The sequence below is a fragment of the Podarcis muralis genome, chromosome 17, assembly GCF_964188315.1.
Source record: "Podarcis muralis chromosome 17, rPodMur119.hap1.1, whole genome shotgun sequence".
Taxonomy (NCBI): domain Eukaryota; kingdom Metazoa; phylum Chordata; class Lepidosauria; order Squamata; family Lacertidae; genus Podarcis; species Podarcis muralis.
The window spans coordinates 29,728,615-29,748,300 of NC_135671.1; the positions used below are offsets into that span (position 1 = coordinate 29,728,615).

At 47.4% G+C, this 19,686-nt stretch overlaps 1 protein-coding gene and 1 long non-coding RNA gene across 2 annotated transcripts in view; both read left to right on the top strand.

The window, feature by feature from the left end:
• Positions 1-3,099: 3,099 nt before the first annotated feature.
• Positions 3,100-19,686, top strand: part of LOC114587708 (uncharacterized) — a 33,005-nt gene continuing 16,418 nt past the window's right edge. Inside the window, exons 1-7 of the mRNA XM_028712345.2 lie at positions 3,100-3,481; positions 8,284-8,340; positions 10,732-10,769; positions 14,457-14,597; positions 16,152-16,214; positions 16,677-16,797; positions 19,313-19,405. Coding sequence (XP_028568178.2) covers positions 3,314-3,481; positions 8,284-8,340; positions 10,732-10,769; positions 14,457-14,597; positions 16,152-16,214; positions 16,677-16,797; positions 19,313-19,405 — 681 coding nt within the window. The 5' untranslated portion in view covers positions 3,100-3,313. The remainder of the gene's footprint in view (positions 3,482-8,283; positions 8,341-10,731; positions 10,770-14,456; positions 14,598-16,151; positions 16,215-16,676; positions 16,798-19,312; positions 19,406-19,686) is intronic.
• LOC144325936 (uncharacterized) lies at positions 3,488-7,987 on the top strand. The gene is made up of 2 exons (XR_013391090.1): positions 3,488-3,837; positions 4,009-7,987. It is a non-coding gene; the product is annotated as an uncharacterized LOC144325936 (long non-coding RNA).

A 19,686-nucleotide genomic window follows, 5' to 3' on the forward strand; every position in this document is an offset into this window, starting at 1 on the left:
TTCCACTTCCACTGAAGTCCTTAGCACACTGAGCCATATACAGGTCTATCAGGTTTGAGAACACCTTTATCATTTATGGTATAAGTGGCAAACCCTTTTCAGTCTGAGGGCCACACTGAGCGTCAGCCACCTGTCCAAGCAGCATTGGGCATGGCCAAAGGACATGTGTGCGTACAGGCTCACTACAAATACAGCCAGTAGTAGCCAGCATGGCTGAGGCTGCATTGCTCTTCCACTTCTCCAACACCGTGTGTCACTGCTGGTACCAAAAGGGAGAGAGGAAAAGACAAGCAGCATGGAACTCAACATGTTTTTTGTCTCAGTAACACAGCAAATCCAATGCGCTATGCAGAGCTTCCTGTGACTGCATCCAGCACAACACAACACAGACAGCACACATGCACTCGCTACACAAGCACATTCACCACACACAGTTTTTTCACCAGACATGCAACCACAAAGTACACTCATCCTTTTCTCATTCTCCACACTCATGTGCATACGCAGCCTTGCCAACCACTCCAGTGCTGGGATGAGAGTGTCTGGAAATGTTGTTTTATACTCTTAAAGATCAGGCTTCAATCGTAGTTCCATGGTGCTCAGTGCAAAGATCAGAAAGAAAAACCCTCTATGTGCGCTTTTGTTTTACTTCCTGATCAGAAATAAAGGCACTGGTGAGCCACTTCTCATGGCATGAGGGGCCAGATCTGGGCCACAAGTTGCCCCCCCCCCCTGATTGATGTAAACACTCACCACGACAAGTGAGAGAACTGAGATAGATTGCACTGAGCCCTGGTCTCATTAGACAAAGCGTTCCACCAAAAAGGCTCTGGCTCTGGTTGAGGACAGTTGGATAAGTTTTGGGCCAGGGACCACCAGTAGGTTGCTGTTAGATGAGCGTCACACTCTTTGGGGGGTGTATTGGAAGATAATTCCCACAGATAAGAAAGGTCACAGACTGTTTAGGGCTATAAGGTTAGCACCAAAACCTTGAAACTCATTCGATACTCCACCTGGAGCCAATCCAGTTGATGAACAACCAACTGAATGTGGGCTCTCCACAAAGTCCAAGTAAGAACTAGTGCATCTGCATTTTAGACCATTTAGAGTTTCTGGAGCAGTCTTGAGGGTAGCCCTGCGTATCTCTCTCTCTCTCTCGCATTTATACCCTGCCCTCCCCGGCTCAGGCGTAGAGCAAGTTAAAGTAGTCTAGTCTAGTCTGCAGGTGACTGCTGCAAGGATCGCCATGGCTAGGTTGGAAAGGGACAGGTACGGTACTAATCGCCTAACCTGACATAGATTTAAAAATGTCAGTTTGGCTACATTTGTGACCAGTGCCTCCACAGAGACAGAAGCGTCCAGGATCACACCGGGACTCCTGATGGCAGCTACAGGTGACTACTGTACCCCATGAAGAGCTGGGAGCTGGAAACCGAACCGAAATCATTCCGGCCCAGCCATTGGACGCCCATCCTTAATGGATTGAGATTCAGCTGACTCCGTTTCCTCTATCCCAGCACACCCACCAAAAAATTGGCCAATATATCCACGGTAGCATCTGGCCAGGGCCACGAAGCAGTAGATCCATGATGTTTGTGGTCATGTACAAGATATTTGAATAAAGGGTGAATTTGGGGTTCCCCAATGCAAAAAGCATGATGATCCATGAAGATCCATGCTCTGAAACCACGTTTTTGGGCCATGAAGTGGCCATAGAACCGTGGATCCGTGATTTTTGTGGTGCAGGCTGTGCCCCTGGCTATGATGTGTGATTTGACGGTGAGTTTGGGTTGGCTCAATGCGTGAGGATCCATGAGGATCCATGCTTCGAAACCACGTTTTTGGGCCACGGTGTCACCAGGAAGCTGTGGATCCATGATTTTTGTGGTGCATGCTGTGCTCATGGCCATGATATTTGATCTGATGGTGACTTTGGGCTGATCTAGTGCAAAAATCATGAGGATCCATGTTTTTTAACCATGTTTTTGTGCCATTGCGGCACCACGAAACAGTGGATGCGTGATTTTTTTGGTTCTGCCTACAGACTAAGATGTGGTCTACAGTATCATGGTGTTTTTATTTTCTTTCAATATAAAAATCATATGAATTCATGAGGATCCGTGCCTCGGATCCATGTTTTTGTGGTGCTGCAGCGTGGCAAATGTTGGATCCATGTTTTTTATAGTCCAGTCCGTAGGCGTGCCTTCCAGGTGTGATTTGACACTGCATTTGTTGGAGTTATTTTTTTAAAAGTGGAGGATCCATGTAGATCCGCCTTTAACCCAGACCCCTCTGATTACAAGCTCACCACGTTTATAATTGAAGCAAGATATAAGGAAATCCTTGGTGGGGAGTGCAATTTTTTTTTATCTCATCGTAAAGGGAGAGGCAAAGAGCTGATATAGGACTTTAATGAAAGGTTCTCCCGGGCTGTTGATAAAAGTAATTGGAGCTCCACGTGCCAATTGCTCTCCTTATGAAGCGGGGTGTAACTCTTTCCCTTTGAAGGAAGTTAGTACTGAACTGCAAGGGAGGCTGTGCGCCAGCAAAGGAGCAAGATGAAGAAGCGCTTGGACTCCCGAAGTTTAAAGCTTGCTGCTGCCATTAAACATGGTATTTGTACATTCAGAAGTTTCACAATCAGTATGTAAAGTGTGCTTAGGATTTCGGCCTAAATCTTAATCCTTTACATATGGCTTATCCCCATTGCTCTAGCTCTCTGTTTTTCTGTCTGCAGGCTGAATGAAAGATTCAGAAATAAATTAAAAGCGGGGCAATAATAATAATAATAATAATTTGTTCCTGCCGCACCGGCGCTGTGCGTAAAAGCGAACCAAAAAAACCCAGAGTGCAGAAAGCATAGGAGCCAATCCTAGGGGCCAAGCCCCCCAATAAAAATTTGAGGGTGCAGGGGGCCCTCCCAAAGTTGATGGGCATTGCCATTCAAATAGTGTCATGTGATCGCTTATGTGGGGTAGGGCTTACTTGGCGCCCCCCCCCCCCATATTTTATCCAACTTGGCGGAAAGACTCTGCTAACGCAGTTCTTTCACTTGGGGTCAGAAAGGGGCTAGTCCTCTTCGCCCTTGTCCCTCCGTAGTCTCGGCGCGGAGTTTCCCCTTAGACGTGAGCTGGCAGTTACCCCGGAGTAAAAGAACCGCAGCAGCAACCGTTGCCGTTTCCTTCCGGGGGCGCAAAAAGCCCAGGGCCTGTTTTCCCCGCAGGCGCAACTCCGCCTCCAGCCCGCGAAGGCCGGAGGGGAGGAGAAGGGAGGAGGCGGCGGGGTTGCAGAAGAGCCGCCTGGCTGCGCCGCGATGGAGGGCGAAAGCTGCGCGCTGCTGCTGTGGTCGACTGCAGTCGCCGGGCTCTTGCTCTTCTACCTGGGCTTCGTGCGGCGCGTCACCGGGGCTGCGCGCACCGCCTTTCCGCGGAGGGAGGCCGGCCGAGCCGCAGGAGGAGGCGGTAGGCCGCCGGCCGATGCGGTGAGTGGGGGGCGTCGGGGCGACCCGCTCTCCGCTGGCCCCGCGGCTGGGGGGCCTCGATCTGGGATGATCGCCCTGCCAGCCCAGGATACTTAAGTGCTCTGCGATAGGAACCTCAAATAATAATGATAATGATAATGAATAATAAATTATTATTAAAAGAGAAAGTTTCATAGCTGTCAACTTTCAGATTTGAAAATAGGGGATCGGCAGCCTCGAAAATAAGGGATCAGCAGCCTCACCTGTCCTGGGGACAGTCTACAGGATATCTAACAATCCGGGATAGCAGCAGGAGGAAACGGCGCTGGAATAAGGGAATTTCCTGCAAAAAAAGGGAAGGTTGACAGCTATGGAAGGTTTCCCAGTGGCGTAGCGTGGGGGGTGCAGGGGGGGCCGGCCGCACTGGGCGCAACATCTGGGGGTTAGGGGGCGCAAATTCACGGGTTAGGGGGTGCAAATCCATGGGTTAGGAGGCACAAATTACTTGCTTTGCCCCGGGTGCTGACAACCCACGCTACGCCACTGAGGTTTCCAGTCTGAATTTGGGGCTTTCTGTTACCAAAAACTGCACGGCTACCACGGTATAATGGGATAATACCACGGGACAAAAGCAAGGTTGTGCGCTTAGGCAAGAAGAACCAGATGCTCTAATATAAGATGCATGGGCGTAGCCAAGAGAGGCAGCTGCCATCGAGGAAATAAAATTTGCTTAAGTAAGGGAGGTTCTGCCTCCTTGGCATATCCTCTCAGCACCTTGTGATCATAGCTGTCAGATTTGAAAATTAAGGGATCAGCAGCCTCGAAAATAAGGGATCAGGAGCCTCACCCGTCCCGGGGACAGACTCTACGGGATAGCTGACAATCCGGGATAGCAGCGGGAAAAGGCGTTGGAATAAGGGAATTTCCCGCCAAAAAAGGGAAGGTCGACAGCTGTGCTTGTGATAAGATTGGGGACACCTGGCTCACTAGCAGTACATGTGAAAAGGATCTTGGAGTCTTCCCCCCTCTCCCCGCCCAAACTCCATGCTCTCTCTTCCACACCCCAGCACAAACTCCCTACTCTTTCCATGGGGCGTGGTGCTACGCAGTTGCGCCCACATTTTGTGGGCGCCTGGTCCCTATATGGGACATATTGTGGATGCCTTGGCACCCAGGGTCTTAGGGAGATGGTGCCTATGTAGTGGACCACAAGCTGAACATGAGTCAACAGTGTGATGCAGCAGCAAATAAAGCTAATGCTATTCTTAGCTGCATCAACAGAAGTACAGTGTGCAGAACAGGGGAAGTAATAGTACCACTCACTTCTGCCCTGGCCAGACCACACCTGGAATACCAGTTCTGGGTGCCACAATTTAAGCAGGATATTGACAATCTGGAACGTGTGCAGAGGAGGGTGACCAAGATGATCAAGGGTTTGGAAATCAAGCCTTATGAGGAATGGTTGAAGGGGCTGGGTATGTTTAGTCTGGAGAAGAGGAGACTGAGAGGAGATAGCCATCTTCAAATACCTAAAAGGGCTGTCACATGGAAGATGGAGCAAGCTAGTTTTCTCCTGCTCTGGAGGGTAGGACTCGATACAATGGCTTTGAGTTACAAGGAGATTCTGACAACACATCAGGAATAACTTTCTGACAGCAAGAGCTGTTCAACAGTGGAACAGTGGTTTCTCCTTCATTGGAGGTTTTTAAGCTGAGGTTGAATGACCATCTACCACGAATGCTTTAGTTGAGATTCTTTCATTGCAGGGGATTGGATTAGAGCATGGGTAGGCAAACTAACAGGGATGCGGGTGGCGCTGTGGGTAAAAGCCTCAGCGCCTAGGGCTTGCCGATCGAAAGGTCGGTGGTTCGAATCCCCGCGGCGGGGTGCGCTCCCGTTGCTCGGTCCCAGCGCCTGCCAACCTAGCAGTTCGAAAGCACTCTCGAGTGCAAGTAGATAAATAGAGACCGCTTACTGGCGGGAAGATAAACGGCGTTTCCGTGTGCTGCGCTGGCTCGCCAGAGCAGCTTTGTCACGCTGGCCACGTGACCCGGAAGTGTCTCCGGACAGCGCTGGCCCCCGGCCTCTTGAGTGAGATGGGCGCACAACCCCAGAGTCTGGCAAGACTGGCCCGTACGGGCAGGGGTACCTTTACCTTTACTTTTTAGGCAAAGTAAGGCCCGGGGACCGGATCAGGCCCAATCGCCTTCTAAATCCAGCCCACAGACGGTCCGAGAATCAGCGTGTTTTTACCTGAGTAGAATGTGTCCCTTTATTTAAAATGCATCTCTGGGTTATTTGTGGGGCCGGCCTGGTGTTTTTCCATGAGTAGAATGTGTCCCTTTATTTAAAATGCATCTCTGGGTTATTTGTGGGGCATAGGAATTCATTCATTTCCCCCCCTTCAAAATATAGTCCGGCCCCCCACAAGGTCTGAGGGACAGTAGACTGGCCCCCTGCTGAAAAAGTTTGCTGACCCCTGGACTAGAGGATCCTTGCTGATGGAGCCATGCCATTTTGGAGCCATGACAAACACCACTTTTGAGTAACATAATTCAGACTTCTCTGTTTATTCAGAGGAAGGGTAATGGACAAACGTTGCCTAAGCAAGCTTCAAGTCAGACTTGATTTAACTGTTAATTAACCCTGGCGGCAGAGTGGTTTGACTGGTTGGAGCATTTTGTCGCAAACTGATTGCCGTCTCCTGCCAGAGAACATTTCCTAAGAGTTAAAACACCAGACATAGGTTAACACATCATTTTGATGTCCCAACGAAACAAAAAGTTCTTAAGAGGTTTACATCATACCAATTAAGAACTAAAAGCAGTCATTATTTTGGGTTTACTTATAAAGCCCGTGACCCACTTACACGGGCTTTGGGATCTACCTGCGGGTTGTGATCCCCAGGTTGAAAAGACGGCTGTATATGAGAGGATCCCTCAGAACTGTGTGTTCAGTTTCTGTACCACCATGCTGCTTTTTTTTGCCTCTGGAAAGAAGGTTTATCAGGTTTTATACTTGATAAAAGGTAAAGGGACCCCTGACCATTAGGTCCAGTCGTGGCCAACTCTGGGGTTGCGGCGCTCATCTCGCTTTATTGGCCGAGGGAGCCGGTGTACATCTTCCGGGTCATGTGGCCAGCATGATTAAGCCACTTGTGGCGAACCAGAGCAGCGCACGGAAACGCCGTTTACCTTCCTGCCGGAGCGGTACCTATTTATCTACTTGCATTTTGATGTGCTTTCGAACTGCTAGGTTGGCAGGAGCTGGGACTGAGCAACGGGAGCTCACCCCGTTGCAGGGATTCGAACCACCGACCTTCTGATCGGCAAGTCCTAGGCTCTGTGGTTTAACCCACAGCGCCACCCGCGTCCCTGTAGTGGGACAAAATAAATGCGCGTGACACTGTGGGAAGTGGCTTTTCTTTCAAGCTACTTTCTCTTCCCTTTAAAACCTATTCTGTCTCTAGCCAGAAAGAGCATATGATGACTGATTTGGCTGCTGTGTATAGCAAACACTTTGAATGTCGACACCTCAAGAGCTACTTCTTCTCTGTGCAAAGGTCATTTTCAGCCTTCCTTGCCCAAACACTACTGCTTTCCTTCAGAGCAGCCATTTAAATTGGTTTTTGAATTTATCTGCTGTTTTGAATTGCGACCTTTGCCGGATACATTTTGTATTTTTAATCCGGTTTTGTATTATGCTGATTTTTGTAAACAAAGATGGGGGTGGGGTATAAATGGATAGTAAAATAACATTACTCCTTCCCTCGGCTTCTTACCTAATACAGGAACCTATGACTGAGAGTATAAACTACTAACCTTATGCTAAATGTCATTCTCTGATATTAATTCTGTAATGGAATTAAAAATTTGGTACTAAAGAAAAATATTTGAACATGAGTGGACCCACGCCTATAGATTTGGAAGCAAAATGGCGCCGCCCTAAAATAAAGTCATTTCGGGGAGGGGAGGATTCCTAGTACCTCGGTTGTCGAACGCTTTGGAAGTCGAACGTTTTGGTTTTCGAATGCTGAAAACCCGGAATCTGCAAGCTAGTTTCCTGCTTTATAAGGGAAATGTGCTCTGCTACTTGACTCACTAGCGTGAGGGAGGAAGGATAATATTTAATCAATATATCCTCTCCTATTATCCATAACATTCCCACAAAAACATTTCCCACAAAAACAACCCAGTATCATTCCAAATCAATATGCATGTGCATCTATATCTTTCCCCCTTCCCCCAAGTTTTGCAGTCCAGACCTCTGTACAAAAGGGGAATTTATCTGTGGGTCATACTGACGCAAGGTCAGTACAGTGCCCTGTAATTTCCTCCAGGTCAGTAGCAGTGTGTCTTAGAGCAGTGTTTTTCAACCACTGTTCCGCGGCACACTAGTGTGCCGCGAGATGTTGCCTGGTGTGCCGTGGGAAAAATTGAAAAATTCGAAAGATTTAAAAATAAAGTATTTTATAATTTTTCATATTTCTGTTTACTTACTATTTCATAATAAAGTAATTATAAAATACTATCTTTGTGTTTATTGGATTCCTATTCAAGAGAATTACTTTATATAAAGTCAATATAGGCACAGAGTTAAAATTTTTTAACATTTTCTAATGGTGGTGTGCCTCGTGATTTTTTTCATGAAACAAGTGTGCCTTTGCCAAAAAAAGGTTGAAAAACACTGTCTTAGAGGACTGAAATGTTCTTCTGCTGGTTTTTGAATGCTGTTGGATTTAATGCCTGGAGAGTTAGGGGGGCTATCGGTGCAACACTAACCCTAAACTCTTCTGTCTCCCCTTCCCCTCTTTTCCCTCACAGTGGAGTCCCAGGTTGTCTGGCTTCTCGCTGCGGCTTTGCGTACACCTGGCCAACACTGTGAGTATACAGCCATTCCAATCTGATTAGTCTCTGTCCTTTTTAAAAGTATCCTGTGCATATCTAGAACTCCTATCCTTGTTCTCAGTGAAGCCAGACCCTCCCAAGATGGAGCAGTGATAATGAAGGAACTTGAGCAGCCTAGAATGGCCCAACCATGCTTTGTATTTTGAGCACGGCTGCAGGAACTTGAGCTTCTTGGGTTTGGGCTTCCTGGGTTGTTAAGCAATCATTGCACCTGTTTCCAGAATTCTGGTTTTCCATGCCTTCATGTGGGTAGCCAGGACAGCAACATAATACCTCCAGCACAAGAGGGGGAGGTAGTAGCAGGCTGGGATGAATGTGAAGATTTGCGGAAGGACAAAAAACCACTAGCTGTTAAACCTTAAATGGGAGGGGAACCCACAAAAACCAGCCTGATAAGGACTCAGCAGCACAGAATGCTGAGTGGCAAAGTGGCGTGCGGGATGGGAAAACTGGGAGGCCACGCAGCATTTTGTTGTGGCTCCCACTTGTACTAGGAAAGTGAAAGGAGAACAGAAGTTGGCAGTCAAAAGGAGATGTACTTTCAGTTACTGCTTAGCAGTAGTTCCTTTGACTTTCATGAAAAAAACATACTACACTGAAACATTTCATGGTTTCAGGGCATGTGACTGACTTAGAGAGACCAAGCAATCTAGCTCAGTCTGGGTTTGATGTGCAGAACTGTAAGGACTGCGTCTTCTTCTGCTAGTCTCAGTTATTTACACTTAACTGCAGAAAATAAGGGAAGGGGTGGTCCTGTGCTGCTTTTGCTTTTGCTTTTGCCATGTGATCTAAATTCAGGGTGTGGTTGTGCTCAGTGTTTCTGGTTCCCTGCAAACTGCATGCCTTTGAGACAACAACAACAACAACAACATTTTTTTATACAGTGGTGCCCCGCAAGACGAATGCCTCGCAAGACGGAAAACCCGCTAGACGAAAGGGTTTTCCGTTTTGGAGGTGCTTCGCAAAATGAATTTCCTATGGGCTTGCTTTGCAAGACGAAAATGTCTTGCGAGTTCCTGCAGGGTTTTTTTCCTTTCCCCCCCTTTTCCCCAAGCCGCTAAGCCGCTTATCAGCTGATCCGCTAAGCCGCTTAACAGCTGATCCGCTAAGCCGCTTATCAGCTGATCCGCTAAGCCGCTAAGCCGCTAATAGCGCTAATCCGCTAAGCCACTAATAGCCGTCCTTCGCAAGATGAAAAAACCGCAAGTCAAAGAGACTCGCGGAACGGATTCTTTTCGTCTTGCGAGGCACGACTGTAATGATAAAATTTTATTTCTATTGCACCCTCCCCAGCCTACATGGGACCCCCTTTTCCTAGCTGAAGGGGTCTCCTGAAGGAAGTCCTTCAGCTGCTGCCAGGGCTGTTCTGCAAGAATGTTCAGGAGAAGTAATCAGAACACATTTTTTGGTGTGGGGCTAAAGCATCCAACTTCCTATGGTTCCTTGATGAAACTCGGTCCCTGATGCTAGGCAAGTTCAGGCTGGCCAGCAGTTGGATGAGAGTCTGCTTGAGAACCCAAGGGATGATGCTGAGAGCTCTTTGGAGGGAAAGTTGAATTTGGAAACAATGCCTTGTAGGTGGACTAGACTGTAGGAGAACTTTGCCAACCACTGGGATAGCCGCTTTATTTCTGTACGTTGGTGATGAAGCTCATATACTTGTTTTGATCAGATAAAGCTTACACAGTTGCCCACAGCACTGCAGCAGTTCCTGTCTGTAGGCAAAAAATGTGTAGGCTCCCTGAGTGCATATATTTTTAGGACAGGCAAGCCATCATCAGGACGCGGGTGGTACTGTGGGTTAAACCACAGAGCCTAGGACTTGCCGATCGGAAGGTTGGCGGTTCGAATCTCCACAACGGGGTGATCTCTAATGGTCAGGGGTCCCTTTACCTTTACCTTTAAGCCATCAAAACTGGATTGCGACTAATTGTACTGTGGAACACAATAGAGTGAGATGCATCTAAACCAGATTTGGCACACAAAATGTGTGTTCCACTTATTACTCCTGTGGGGGGAGGACTGTTTCTCTGCCTCTCCATCATTGCTCCTGCAATGAGACACACCTGGGCTCCTAGTCACATTCTTTTTTAATGGCTTTTCTACACTTCACGAACAGTGGAGGGGGCCTTATCATTGAGGCAAGGCCTGACCAGTCAATATCGTGCAAATCTGGCTGCTGCTGAAAGAATGACTTTCTGCTGAATATAATCCCGGAGAAGAGATGAGCCATATGCCCAAAATGTGTTGAATATGCAGCAGGTTTGCCCCTGAAATTATGTGTATATTTAAGCAGCTCAAGAGAATCGACAGCAAATCTACTAGAACTGCAATTATTTTATTTGTTTTTATACCCACTTATAGGCTTTCGGACAGCATTTTTTAGTTCCACTTCTAATGCGGTGAGTATTTTTTTTATTTTAGAGTTCAAATTGGGGAGCAGATCTTTGTTGCTGGAAGAAGTGGATTGCATTCAACATAGCACCAAGGAGACTATTCTGTCAGCGCAAGGATTTCTCTTTGTGCAATGGAATGCTCTCCCCTTCTTCTCCCTGTGCACCCTAATACAGTCATACCTCGGGTTAAAGTTGCTTCAGGTTGAGCGCTTTCGGGTTGCGCTCTGACCCGAAAGTAATGGAATGTGTTACTTCCGGGTTTCGCCTCTCGCGCATGCACAGACGCTCAAAATGACGTCACACTCATGCGCAGAAGCGGCGAATCACAACCCATGCATGTGCAGATGTACAGATGTGGGTTGCGTTCTCTTCAGGATGCGAACAGGGCTCTGGAACAGATCCCATTCGCATCCAGAGGTACCACTGTATCTGCAAGGAAGGGGATCATCAACTCTCCAGAGCAGATTTAGGGACAGTGCAGTGCACATGTCAGGGAAAGAGAGGGTGGAAATTTGTTGTTGTTTAGTTGTGTCCGACTCTTTCTGACCCCATGGACCAGAGCATGCCAGGCACTCCTGTCTTCCACTGCCTCCCACAGTTTGGTCAAACTCAAGTTAGCAGTTTTGAGAACACTGTCCAACCATCTCGTCCTCTGTCATCCCCTTCTCCTTGTGCCCTCAGTCTTTTCCAACATCAGGGTCTTTTCCAGGGAGTCTTCTCTTCTCATGAGGTGGCCAAAGTATTGGAGCCTCAGCTTCACGATCTGTCCTTCCAGTGAGCACTCAGGGCTGATTTCCTTCAGAATGGATAGGTTTGATCTTCTTGCAGTCCATGGGACTCTCAAGAGTCTCCTCCAGCACCAGAATTCAAAAGCATCAACCATACATCACTACTGGGAAAACCATAGCTTTAACTATACGGACCTTTGTCGGCAAGGTGACGTCTCTGCTTTTTAAGATGCTGTCTGGGTTTGTCATTGCTTTTCTCCCAAGAAGCAGGCGTCTTTTAATTTCGTGACTGCTGTCACCATCTGCAGTGATCATGGAACCCAAGAAAGTAAAATCTCTCACTGCCTCCATTTCTTCCCCTTCTATTTGCCAGGAGGTGATGGGCCCAGTGGCCATGATCTTAGTTTTTTTGATGTTGAGCTTCAGACCATATTTTGCGCTCTCCTCTTTCACCCTTATCAAAAGGTTCTTCAATTCCTCCTAACTTAATGTAATTGGTTACATTAGTGCTAATCCTTGCACTAGTGCAAATAATTCATAGAACACTGCCCAGTGTCTACACTTTACAGATTTTCCATAGGCCATATATGGAAGAACTTGTGGGTGGTTGTTGCTTTTCAGCATCTTCTGGGGCTCTGATTTGATTTGGCTCCTGCTTCCAGTTTTGCTGAACTCTGCAGTTATCTGGGTGCTGGTATTCCCTGTTGAGGACGCGGGTGGCGCTGTGGGTTAAAGCCTCAGCGCCTAGGACTGCCGATCGAAAGGTCGGCGGTTCGAATCCCCGCGGCGGGGTGCGCTCCCGTTGTTCGGTCCCAGCGCCTGCCAACCTAGCAGTTCGAAAGCACCCCCGGGTGCAAGTAGATAAATAGGGACCGCTTACTGGCGGGAAGGTAAATGGCGTTTCCGTGTGCGGCTCTGGCTCGCCAGAGCAGCGATGTCACGCTGGCCACGTGACCCGGAAGTGTCTCTGGACAGCGCTGGCCCCTGGCCTCTTGAGTGAGATGGGCGCACAACCCCAGAGTCTGGCAAGACTGGCACATACGGGCAGGGGTACCTTTACCTTTACCTTTATTCCCTGTTGAAGAGATGAGCCTGTGGGGACTGTTTCCTATTTTGACACCTTACTTGCCTTAATACACCTTCTGTATCAAGCATGGTGCACTTGGTAATGCTTGACACAAGCTATTGGCATCTTGAAGGGGCGGGTCTGAACAGAAGCAGCACAGTATCCCAGCCAAGGCATAGTGCAGAAGATGAGTGGCACCTTGGCACTTCTGGGTGGTAATACTAGCATTTGAAACAGATGGTCTAAAATTCTTAAGACACCAACTCCTCTATCTTGCATGCATACTGAGCGCAGCCAGCTTTTTGCAACGGCATCATGATGCATTTATACACCATAAAGTTGCGTTTTGGGGTATATCTATGTGGTTGGTTTGGTTAAACGGTCCAGAATTCACAGAAAACTCCCATGTCCCACTGCAGGGAATACATCGGACAATTTTAGCTGTGCAGCCATGCAAAACTAACTGTGCGTCTTGTGTTTCCCAATTAACTTTTAATCAATTGGCATTACAGTGGTACCTCAGGTTACATACGCTTCAGGTTACATACACTTCAGGTTACAGACTCCGCTAACCCAGAAATATTACCTCAAGTTAAGTACTTTGCTTCAGGATGAGAACAGAAATTGTGCTCTGGCGGCACGGCAGCAGCAGGAGGCCCCATTAGCTAAAGTGGTGCTTCAGGTTAAGAACAGCTTCAGGTTAAGTTCGGACCTCCGGAACGAATTAAGTACTTAACCTGAGGTACCACTGTAATGGTACTCAATGGGGGCCACTTCAACAAGATACTGGGTACAAGGGGTGAGATTCAACTAAGCTTTACTCACGGCAGACCCATCGAAATTAACGGACCTAACTTAGCCATGTTCATTGATTTCACTTGGTCTGAATAACAACTTTGGCTCGCTTCTCACATGTGATCACAACCTTCTGTGGGTGGGTGGGGAGAAATAAATAAATGGAGAGTTTGGGAAACCAGCTGTTTCCTTCTCTCCGTTACTTGGCATTATAACAACGATCTGGCACAAGGTTTGTGCCCATATGCTCTCCCCGTCCTCTGGGTGCAAAGGAAGGAGATATGAAACTTCCAACCACAGTTGCCTGGTTTACCCAAACATGGGAAACTGTTGTTTGGTTGAAACCATGATTGGAAGCGTCTCCTCTTGTGGATGAAGAAGTGTGTCAGGGAAGAAGGTATTGCGCCTCATGGTGGTTTCTATGCTTCAGAGGATCCTCTGAAAGTAGCCTGGATGTTGGAGGTGTGGGAAAGTGATTTACCGTATTTTTTGCTCTATAAGACTCACTTTTTCCCTCCTAAAAAGTAAGGGGAAATGTGTGTGCGTCTTATGGAGCGAATGCAGGCTGCGCAGCTATCCCAGAAGCCAGAACAGCAAGAGGGATTGCTGCTTTCACTGCGCAGCGATCCCTCTTGCTGTTCTGGCTTCTGAGATCCAGAATATTTTTTTTCTTGTTTTCCTCCTCCAAAAACTAGTTGCGTCTTGTGGTCTGGTGCGTCTTATAGAGTGAAAAATACGACAACTTGTGACTTACAATCTGTGGGTGCAATGAGACATCCTTCCGAGTCTTGGTTCCCTCCTGATCTTGCTTTTCTCTCTCTCTCTCTCTCTCTCTCTCTCTCTCTCTCTCTCTCTCTCTCTCTCTCTCTCTTTTAAAAAAAGCTGTTTCTTGACAGTCATGGAACTACTGGTGTAAAAATTTGTCTTCTCTGATAAAATCTGTTTGCCAAGATGGTTTTTATTGGCAGGATCTGCAAGACCTTCTTTGTAGCATCTTGTTGAAGGAAAACTATGGGCGACAGAAAGAACGAGTGCAATTCTGAATTAAAATGTTTCCACGATCCCTTCCCGTTTCAAGCTCCCATTTCACACACTTATTTGCAGGGTCAACAACTTTACCGCCCTGCGCTTCCTTGATCTTGCCGAAGACCCTACGTTTGTGCCGGCAGTCATTGAGGAAGAGAAAAACAACCATCCAGAGTCTGAAAATGTCTTGGAAATTCTCCCCAAACTGATGGAAGTAAGGCAAGTACAGAAATGGAAAGAGGTGGGAGATCTGGGGTGCTGGGAACGGGTGGAAACGAGCTGCATTTGGACACTAGATAGCTCAGGGGAAATCATTTGTTGGGAAAGTGGAAGAGGCATTTAGCATACTGCCCTCAAAAGTTTCCCGCCTGCGTTTCCATGCTGGTGATGGAAGGAACAAGCCGCCGAAGACCTCTTCCACACGACCAACACGGAACAGGCTGTTACAACATTTTAGCCGGCCAACAAAAATATTTGCTTCTACAAAGCGGATGTGGAACGTTGATCCACCACTTCTGAAATATACTCAGAGTTGAGAGTCGATTTCATGCTCTTTATTCAGCTCATAGTAGTGAGGAATTGGAAGTTCCCCCAAAATGTCTGCTTTATATACATTATTTACACAATGGGCCCCACGTGATTGGCTAATTCTGGGATTCTCCTGTAGGCCAATCAGGTTGCGGATTCACTCCCACCTGGAGTTGGATTGGGTGGCTCCTGCGGACCAATCAGACTGCTGCATTCTGAATCCTATTGTTCTAGGACCAATCAGACTGCTGCATTCTGGATCCTATTGTTTTAGGACCAATCAGACTGCTGCATTCTGAATCCTATTGTTCTAGGACCAACCAGACTGCTGCATTTTGGATCCTATTCAGCTTAGTACATAACAACTTCCCTGCCAATCCACTCAGACGTCTGTGTGGAATTCTTGGTCGCCTATGATTACTAGGCAAGTGGTTGAATAGGCAGCTGCTTCTATTGAAAACAGATGTTTAGGTAAGAAGGGCAGGCATATTTATCATATTGGCTAATGTTCTTAATGTATAAGGAACATATAGGCGTGTATGATGCTGTTTGTGACTTACTGAATCCTTCCGGAATGGGTGAGGGAATCTTCTTCCTGTCAAGTGCCATGTTCCCTTGGAGGGCAATTTTGGTGGTGGGACCAGAGCTCAGAGTGTCACTTACCGTATTTTTCTGTGTATAACACGCCCCCGTGTATAAGACGCCCCCTATTTTGGGGGACTCAAATTTAAGAAAATGGGGGGAGATTGCCCCCGTGTATAAGACTACCCCCCCCTTTTAACATTTTTTAGCAAAAAACTCTAGTCTTATACATGGAAAAGTACGGTATTCCCCCCCTTCCTTCCTCTCTCTCTCCCCCCCCTTCTTCGCAAGGTCTCAGGTGTGCTAAGCAGAGTATTTTCTTTGTAATATTAATAAAAAGAAGAAGTGTATGCCACCCATCTGACTGGGTTGCCCCAGTCACTCGGGGCAGCTTCTAGCAAAATATACAAACACAATAAAATGTCAAACATTAAAAACTTCCCTCTACATGTGAATTTGGGGCATCTGCCAGCAACATGCAGTTGCTTCCACAAGGTCCTAACAGGCAGCAGAAAGCGAAGCGTTATTGGTCATCGGCACAAGTTGTTCAGCTGTGGGTGATGAGAAATGAGTGCTGGGTCCACGATGGCTTGATCACCAATCTCTCGCTCTCAGGCGACCGGCGTCGTTCTCTTTTGGTCTTTACCTTTCCTTTCTTTACAGTTCACGTTCTGCTCGCCCTATGTTCAACTTCAAAGGGATCCAGGATTATTTGAACTGCTACCGGTAAGTGACTGCAGGTATTCAGCAAAACTGTCACGGGTCACCCTCCTCCTTTGTTTGACAGAAGCAGGACTTTGTAGCCTCCCCCAAAACAGAAATGGGCTCCCAAAGGGTGGAATCGAGGCATCCAGCTCTTTGTAGACCCAGGGATCGATACCTACATGGAGGCAGTGTGGTGTAGTGGTTAGAGTGTTGGACTAGCACTTGGGAGACCAGGGTTCAAGCCCTTCTCAGCCATGAAGCTCACTGAGTGATTTTGGGCCAGTCACATTCGCTCAGCCTAACCTCCCTCTCAAGGCTGTTTGTGAGGATGAAAAGCATGCCTTGGAGGAAAGGTGGGATAGAAGCATAACGAATAATAGAGACTCTGCCATTTAGAGCTGGATTTGGGTACAGCTTCCCATGGCCCCAGCCTGACTGTGGCGAAGTGTGCAGCTTACAAGGAGACTGTTCTCTGTTTCCTAGATCCGGTGAGGTTACACCACTTCAGGTCGCCAAGAACATTATTGCCACATTGGAAGATGACGAGAGGTCCAGTCTCCCCCTCCAAGCAATTGTTCAGTGGGACCGCAAAGAGATCCTCAAAGTAGGTGGGCCGAAGCTGTGCTACTTTACTTAAAGGTCTCATCTAAGCATTACACAGGTGGCGCTGTGGGTTAAACCACAGAGCCTAGGACTTGCCGATCAGAAGGTTGGCGGTTCGAATCCCCGCGACGGGGTGAGCTCCCGTTGCTCGGTCCCTGCTCCTGCCAACCTAGTAGTTCAAAAGCACATCAAAGTGCAAGTAGATAAAAAGGTACCGCTCCAGCGGGAAGGTAAAGGGTGTTTCCGTGCGCTGCTCTGGTTCGCCAGAAGTGTCTTAGTCATGCTGGCCACATGACCTGGAAGCTGTACGCCGGCTCCCTTGGCCAATAAAGCGAGATGAGCACCGCAGCCCCGGAGTTGGTCACGACTGGACCTAATGGTCAGGGGTCCCTTTACCTTTACCTAAACATTACAGCAGTGGTTCGTTCCCCAAGGCTGTGGTTTACCACACTTGTGTGGCATAAGAGGATAGCAAGTGTGGAGGGAAGGTTCAAGGACAATCAAAGAGATATTTCAGTGTAATTTAGTATAAGATCAACATAATTTATTTATAAAAGGTTAGTTTCAGCCAAAGGCGACCCTGGGGTTGCGGCGCTCATCTAGCTTTCAGGCCGAGGGAGCTGGCGTTTGTCCACAGACAGCTTTCCGGGTCTTGTGGCCAGCATGACTAAACCGCTTCTGGCACAACGGGACACAGTGGCGAGTGCCAGAGCGCACAGAAGTACCATTTACCTTCCCGCCAGAGTGGTACCTATTTATCTACTTGCACTTTGACGTGCTTTCGAACTGCTAGGTTGGCAGGAGCTGGGACAGAGCAACGGGAGCTCACCCCGTCATGGGGATTCGAACTGCCGAACTTCCGATCGGCAAGCCCAAGAGGCTCAGTGGTTTAGATCACAGCGCCACCTGCGTTCCTACACACACACACACACACACACACACACACACACACACAGCATCCACGTTATAGCAACAGGGGTAGGCAACTTAGGCCCGGGGGCTGGATGCAGCCCAGTTGCCTTCTCAATCTGGCCCGCGGATGGTCCAGGAATCAGCGTGTTTTTACATGAATAGAATGTGTGCTTTTATCTAAAATGCATCTCTGGGTTATTTGTGGGGCATAGGAATTCATTCATTTCCCCCCCTTCAAAATATAGTCCGGCCCCCACAAGGTCTGAGGGACGGTGGACCAGCCCCCTGCTGAAAAGGTTTGCTGACCCCAATATAGCAGCTGGATGGAGCATGGTGTTGATAATGCCACGGTTGCAGGTTTGATCCCCATATGGGACAGCTGCATATTCCTGCATTGCAGGGGGTTGGACTAGATGATCCTCAGGATCCCTTCCAATTCTACACTTCTTTGCTTCTGTGCCTCTCTTTGAGAGCCTCGGCTATTTTTCTACAGTTCTCCACAACATGTTGTTGTGAGCAGGGATTTTATGGGAGATCAGAAAAGAGAAAGGCTTCTTTGTGGGGATGAGATGAGTTTGTTTCTCTCAAGTGAGACGTCGTATAAATGAGATGGCCCAGCAAAAGCAAGCTCCACACCTCTCCTTTAGTTTGTATACCTACTTAAGTTACATATGTAAGAGGCCCGTTTATCATTATATTTGGGGAAGTATTCATATTCTTCTGTAGCTGCATTGTTTTATACTTTTATGATCATATTATAAAGTACAGTGGTACCTCGCAAGACGAATGCTTCGCAAGACAAAAAACTCGCAAGACGAAAGGGTTTTTGGTTTTTTGAGCTGCTTCGCAAGACGATTTTCCCTATGGGCTTGCTTCACAAGACAGAAACGTCTTGCAAGTTTGTTTCCTTTTTCTTAACACCGTTAATACAGTTGCGACTTGACTTCGAGGAGCAACTCATAGAACGCGGTGTGGTAGCCTTTTTTGAGGTTTTTGAAGACTTTGGTGATTTTTGAAGCTTTTCCAAAACTTTCCCAACACCGTGCTTCGCAAGACGAAAAAAATCGCAAGACGACAAAATTCGCGGAACGAATTAATTTCGTCTTGCGAGGCACCACTGTAGTTGTGTTCTGTGTTATAAATCAAGCTTGTTCCTTTCTGCTTTCCAATGTATTTTGCATCAGGGGGGGGGGGGGAAATCAGTGCAGTGCGAGCAAATTTTTGTTCTGAAAGTGTGGCCCGGAGGAAAAAAGTTTGAGAACCACTTCATTCATTACAGCTTTTGGCCAGAGGGGAAGGAGGGTGTGATTATTCCCTGTTCAGGGAAGTTTTTAGTGTGTGACATTTTAATGTATTTTAAATCTTTGTTGGAAGCTTCCCAGAGTGGCTGGGGAAGCCCAGCCAGATGTTAGGGGTACAAATAAATAATAATAATAATAATAATAATAATAATAATAATAATAATAATAATTATTAATGCTGAAGCCTTTGAATCAGACTTCAGGTTGGGACTGCTTCGGTCTGCCACATGTTCCTATCTCTCTTCCTGCTCAGCAATTATATTAATGAATGCTACACGACTTTATAAATCTCTTCCTGCTCAGATGGCGGAGGACTCCACCGCTCGCTATCAAAGCAAGCAGACCCTCTCTCTTTTGGACGGGATCCCAGTGTGCTTGAAGGAGGAGATTAAAGTGGTAAGCACAGTCCGCTTATTTGCCTTTGCTGAATAAGGCCGGTTTTAAGAAAAAGGGTGGGGCTGGTCTGCCTGGATTATCGCTGCTGGTTTTGGGATTGATCTGAGAAATCCTGTTTGGACTGCCACAGGGGGAAGAAAGGGGGAGCTTGACTGCGCTCACCAGGAATCACAGCATACAGTGGTACCTTGGGTTACATTCGCTTCAGGTTACATATGCTTCAGGTTACAGACTCTGCTAACCCAGAAATAGTGCTTCAGGTTAAGAATTTTGCTTCAGGA